This window comes from Lactuca virosa, chromosome 8, assembly GCF_052849685.1.
Source record: "Lactuca virosa cultivar CGN04683 chromosome 8, Lactuca_virosa_CGN04683_v6, whole genome shotgun sequence".
NCBI lineage: Eukaryota > Viridiplantae > Streptophyta > Magnoliopsida > Asterales > Asteraceae > Lactuca > Lactuca virosa.
The window spans coordinates 326,254,172-326,260,491 of NC_136433.1; the positions used below are offsets into that span (position 1 = coordinate 326,254,172).

At 36.8% G+C, this 6,320-nt stretch overlaps 2 protein-coding genes across 2 annotated transcripts; both read left to right on the top strand.

The window, feature by feature from the left end:
- Positions 1–957: 957 nt before the first annotated feature.
- Positions 958–2,115, top strand: LOC145131763 (uncharacterized). The gene has a single exon (XM_079066417.1). The coding sequence runs from the start codon at positions 958–960 to the stop codon at positions 2,113–2,115; it is 1,158 nt and encodes a 385-aa protein (XP_078922543.1).
- Positions 2,116–2,306: 191 nt separating this feature from the next.
- LOC145131764 (uncharacterized) lies at positions 2,307–3,281 on the top strand. The gene has a single exon (XM_079066418.1). It carries the CDS (start codon positions 2,307–2,309, stop codon positions 3,279–3,281), a length of 975 nt encoding a protein of 324 aa, XP_078922544.1.
- Positions 3,282–6,320: the final 3,039 nt, after the last annotated feature.

The following is a 6,320-nucleotide window of genomic DNA, read 5'->3' on the forward strand; positions in this document are numbered from 1 at the left end:
TTTTTGTTGCATGAGTGGGAAAACAAAGTTGGCATCTTCCCAAATTCCTGATGAGTTATATCGTCTTTTTACATCAGAAGAGGAGTCAAGCAAAATATTTAGAGATAATATATTTGCTTACAATACAAACTTTTCTTTCACATCTATGGGAGTAGAGTTGGATGATGATTTGAGCAATATGAAATCCGGAGTATATACATTTCGTGCGAACGGAGCAATATATCACAGAATTGATCAGTTAGTACCGAGGGATGGATTACCTAGGTACTTACAATTATATTTCTATGATTCCGAAACCGACTTTACACATAGACTTCAATGGCCAAATATTGATCGAAAGATCATTCAAGTGTTGGTGGGCGTTCTTTCAACAAACTTGTATGCTACAACGTTTCGAAGCCTTCGTGAGCTAGGACCTCTCGATAACTATAGAGTCACTTTGAACGCATCAGTGGAACTTGACCAAAGGGTATACAATCGGCCGACCACATCTGAGGTTTGGATATAATAATTATTTCTCTTAATTTCAAGTCATTATATCAGTTATCGTATTATATATTCACCATACTAAAATCAAAAATTATATAGGTTGCTGGTATTTGGGTAGAAGGTAATGACAACATAACAACATATAAAAGAAGCATTGTGGTATATGGGAGATCTGACTATAGTACACAAATTCAACCTTACGAAGGTTGTTATGATCCTTTGTCTTATCTATTGTTCTTTCCTAATGGTGAGTCTGGTTGGCATGCAAAAATAGCAAGGGATGGGGTGTCCATCAATGAAGTTGTGGGTAATGAAGAAAATATTGTGGATGATTTAGAAGGTACATACATTTTTGAAATATGAAAATGAATGATTTCGGTAAAAATATACATAAATACAAAATTTACATGTTTCTAACATTACCCTTATGCAGGGGCTAAGTCAAAGAAGGGTAGGAATACCATAACAATGCGTGAGTACTACTGTTACAAATTCCAGATTCGTTCATCTAAAAATTTAATTCTATTGGGAAGAAGATTGCTACAACAATTTGTGGTAGATATCTACATAAAGATCGAGACTTCACGCTTGCTTTTTTGTAAGCTAAACCAAAAGAAGATAAGATCCGACCTTTACCAAGGAATTGTTGACTGTGTCAATGCCGGTGAAGTTGAACCAAGTAGAGTCGGTCAACGGATAGTCTTACCTGCATCTTTCATCGGTGGACCACGTGACATGCGACGAAGGTTCCTAGATGCAATGACGTTAGTTCAAGATGACAGAAAGCCTGATATATTCCTTACAGTAACATGCAATCCAAACTGGCCAGAAATTGTTGATGATTTGAAACCCGGGCAAAGTGCACAAGATCGACTAGACCTTGTATCAAGAGTGTTTCGTGCAAAATTAGAGGATCTAAAGGACCAACTTCTAAAGCACCATATCCTGGGTGTGGTTCGAGCATATGTTTATGTAGTGGAGTTTCAAAAGCGTGGTTTGCCACATGCACATTTCCTCTTGATAATGAGACCAGAACACAAGATGACAAATGCTGACCATTATGACAAAATGGTGTGTGCTGAACTTCCCGATCCGAAAAAGTATCCCAAAATGCACGAAATTGTTGTGAAGCATATGATGCACGGTCCTTATGGTCATTTACGAGAAACCAGTCCATGTATGCAAGGAGAGCCAAAACAATGTCGGTGGAGATATCCTAGACAATTTAATGAAGCGACGACACAAGGAGAAGACTCATATCCATTATATAGGAGGAGAAACAATGGGATAGAGGTCAACGTACGAGGAAATACACTTGATAACAGATGGGTGGTACCATATAACCCGAAGCTGTTAATGATGTTCAATTGCCACATGAATGTCGAGGTTTGCTCGAGCATAAAATCTATGAAATATGCTTTTAAATACGTTTACAAGGGACATGACAAACAAGTTGTCCACATTGATCAAGATGGAACGGAACCCATCATCAATGAGATCAAAAGATATCAAGATGCACGTTACGTCTCACCCCTGAGGCAATATGGAGGATTTTTAGCTTTGCGCTTTCTCAAATCCACCCTTTCGTCATGTCTTTGCATCTTCATCTCCCGAACCAACAATTGATTAGATTCTCAGATAATGATTCAATGATTGATATTGTGGACAGGGAGAAAGATAAGAGTTTAATGTTGACCGCATTTTTTGACATGAATAAAATGGATGAGAATGCGAGGCAATATCTATATAAAGAATTCCCAAGATACTTTACATGGAATGCAACCAAACGTTGTTGGAAACAAAGGAAAAAATGAGCAATGAGAGGCCGATTGGTTTCTGCTAACCCTGCCGAAGGAGAGAGATACTACTTACGGGTTCTCCTATCACATCTTATAGGGCCAACATGCTTTGAAGATCTTTACATGGTGAACAACGTGTTACATCCAACATTTCGTAAAGCTGCTCTTGAGAGAGGGTTAATAGAGACCGATGATAACCTATCTCAATGTCTTACTGAGGCCTCATTATATCAATTTCCAGGTGCTCTTAGAAGGTTATTTGCAACTATACTCATTTATTGCGAACCCGGAGATGTTCGCAAGTTATGGGATGACCACTATAATTCACTTTCTGAAGATTATATGCGACAATGTGAAAGTGTTGAGCGAGTTCAAACCATGGTTCTTATGGATATCTCTATAATTTTGCAATCTATGGGTAAGCATCTCAATGAGTTTGATCTTCCTATGGTAAATACAAACATCAATTTGGAATCTGGAGATTATCGCGAGGTCCAAGAGGAGTACTCCATCGTTGTGGATGATGAACACCTTCGTGCAAAAGATTCTCTCAATACCAACCAAAAAAATGCATATGATGAGATCATGACCCACGTTAATCAGAATCGTCCGGGTGTGTTTTTTATAGATGGTCCTGGTGGAACTGGAAAAACATTTTTGTACAAAGCCTTACTTGCCGAGGTTCGTTCCCATGGTCATATTGCACTTGCAACAGCTTCATCTGGTGCTGCAGCTAATAATATGCCCGGGGGGAGAACATCTCACTCGCGGTTTAAGATTCCGATAAATCTTGATAATAACTCAATGTGCAAAATCAATCAGCAAAGTGGGGTTGCTCAACTACTTCGTTTGGCCAAAATAATCATATGGGATGAAGCATCAATGGCGAATAGGCAAGCAGTAGAGGCAGTGGATCGAACGATGCAAGACATTACAAAGGTGAGCCTCCCTTTTGGTGGAAAGATAATGATCTTGGGAGGTGATTTTAGGTAGGTGTTACCAGTAATCAGACGTGGTACTAGAGCACAGATTGTAGACGCCAGCTTGAGGATGTCACCTCTTTGGTATTTGATTAAAAAATACGTTTAACTATAAATATGAGAGCACTGGCCGATCCATGGTTTTCAGATTTTTTTATACGAGTTGGCAACGGAGATGAAGAAACCATCGATGAAAGTTTTGTCCGAATACTTGATGATATGTGCATTCCTTACACCGACCAAGACAAATCAAAAAACGAGTTGATTAATGCAATCTTTCCTTCTTTGCACATCAATGGAGGCTCTTCAGAGTATATTATTTCCAGGGCGATACTATCAACAAAAAATGAAAGTGTTGATGAAATTAATGATCAACTGATTGATAGGTTTTGTGGAGAGGAGAGGATTTACTATAGTTTTGATGAGGCAGAAGATGATAAGAACAATTTCTATCCGATGGAATTCTTAAACTCTATAAATATCAGTGGTTTACGTCCTCATTACCTTTGACTCAAAACTGGATGCCCTATAATACTATTAAGGAATATTGATCCTTCGAATGGTTTATGTAATGGCACAAGATTGATATGCAGAGGTTTTCAGATGAACGTGATCGATGCGGAAATAGCGGTTGGCCTTCATGCCGGAAAACGAGTTTTTTTTACCAAGAATCCCTCTTTGTCCATCCGATGATGACATGTTTCCATTCAAATTGAAAAGAAAACAGTTTCCAATTCGGCTTAGCTTTGCTATGACAATCAATAAAGCTCAAGGCCAAACAATTCCAAACGTTGGTGTTTATCTACCAGAGTCAGTATTGTCGCATGGGCAACTTTATGTGGCGCTTTCCAGAGGGATATCCCGTGAGAATACAAAGGTCTTAGTGAAACCTACAAAAGAATTTCAGGGGAGAGGAATTTACACATCAAATGTGGTGTATCAAGAAGTTCTGCGTGATATATAAGATCAAATCTTGTATAAACCTTATCGATATATATTAAAATGGTAATGATATTTTTCAATTTATTTGTGTTCTTAAAAATATTTATTTTCTATATATAACTAATTGAAAAAATTCAATGAAATAAAACCATTCCTCAATATTAACTATTCATTTAATTATGAATGTGATGAAATCGTTTTTACATAAATCTTGTGAAAAAAATTAAAAATAACAAGTCTTTTACATTAAATGATTATAAGCATTTGTTGTATGAATTGGTAAAAAAGAAAACATATTTTGATTCCTTTTAAAATTTATAAACAACAAAAGAAAAAACTCTCATATTGGAGGAAGATTGGAAACATGCTGGTTTTCATTTATTATCATATACGATTACAGTCGCACCACCTCACCGAGATAACTTTTCACCTAACAAGAACTAATCGGCGCCTAGAATCTTCTTGTCGAAAGGAACAATAGTCGTCGCCGCATCGCGCGGGTACCCCACTAGTGTGTATATATATATATATATATATATATATATATATATATATATATATATATATATATATATATATATATATATATATAATTAAGTGATAACGCAAATACCTCTTTAGGAAAAGCGTAAAATAGCCGTCCAGGGTTGTTTGAAGTCCTTGATGTCCTTATAATACCTTGAGCCCCACAACTGCAATTTGCCATTTTCATTGGTTACTGAGATGGAATTTTTATTAGTGTGGCCAGGTAAATATCTTCATTTATATAGTGCCATTAAGCTACATATTCGGACACATGATTGTAGCTTGACTACCGTCTTATAGGTTTGGACTGTTACCTTTTAGCATTTGACTACTATTTTACGTGTTGTCTTATCGAACAGTGAATTTCGGACACATGATTGTAGGTTGACTACTGTGTTGTACGTATTGACTACTGTCCACTTGTAGTTGACTACTGGTTTATGTGTTGTCTAATCTAACTGTTAATTTCTGACACAGGATTGTAGCTTGACTACTGTGTTATAGGTATTGACTACTGTCTACAACCATTTGACTACTACTTTAGTTTTCAAATACTGCTCGATTCTATAAAAAGGTTTTGAAATAATTTAAATCATCGTTATTGATATATTTTACAAAGGTTCCTGTTCACCGTCCTAACGTTAAACATGAGTTTCTCATACAATGACTATGAAGACAGCTTTACCAACTTGCCTGTTTACCTCCACAACATTCAGCGTGCAAATCCCCACAGTTACACATACATCAAAACCGATGTTATGGATCGGTTCGAACTATGTTTTGTTGCTATTCGATGTGTGGTAATGTAGTATCGATTTGTTTATTATTTTGCTAAACCATTTTAGATTAGTCTAACAACTAATAATTATGTTATATAAAATTTGAAATAGATCAACGCATTTATAGGATGCATGCTTCCGGTCATCTTCATACGCAGTGTCGGTATCAGAGGAGAGTATCTTAATACAATGTTCGTAGCAGTTGCTATTGATGGAAACAACAATACTACGCCAATAGCATTTGGTTCCGAGGTGGCAAATAGTGTTAACTCCTGCACTTGGTTCCTTATGAGGTTGAAGGATGCTATCGGAGCGGGTACGGAAGTTGCGATCATAACCAACATGGGCGATACCATTACTTCTTGCATTGGTCAAGTATTCCCTGATGCTTACCATGGTTATTCGTGTAACAGTGTTTTGAATTATTGCCGATTAAGAATTGGTCAAAGCAGAAATTTAGACTACTTGTTCTTCCGTGTATACAAAGCATATACCACACAAGACTTTAAACGAACATTTTCTAAGTTAAGTCATGGTGCACAGGAAGTTCTTCACAACATCAGACATATGAAATGGGCACGGGCCTATTTCCCTAATATACGTTAGAATGTACTAAACATTAATATTCCAGAATTCCTAATGGTGTTATCGGTTAGTCAACGCAATGTACCGATAATAACGCTAATTGATGCGATTGTACAGTACATCCAACAGACATTTGCAGAACGCTGTGTCATGGGAGGTAATATAGAAACTTTTTATAAATCAGTTAAATGCCGGTAATTTATTATCCTTTGATTTTTCAG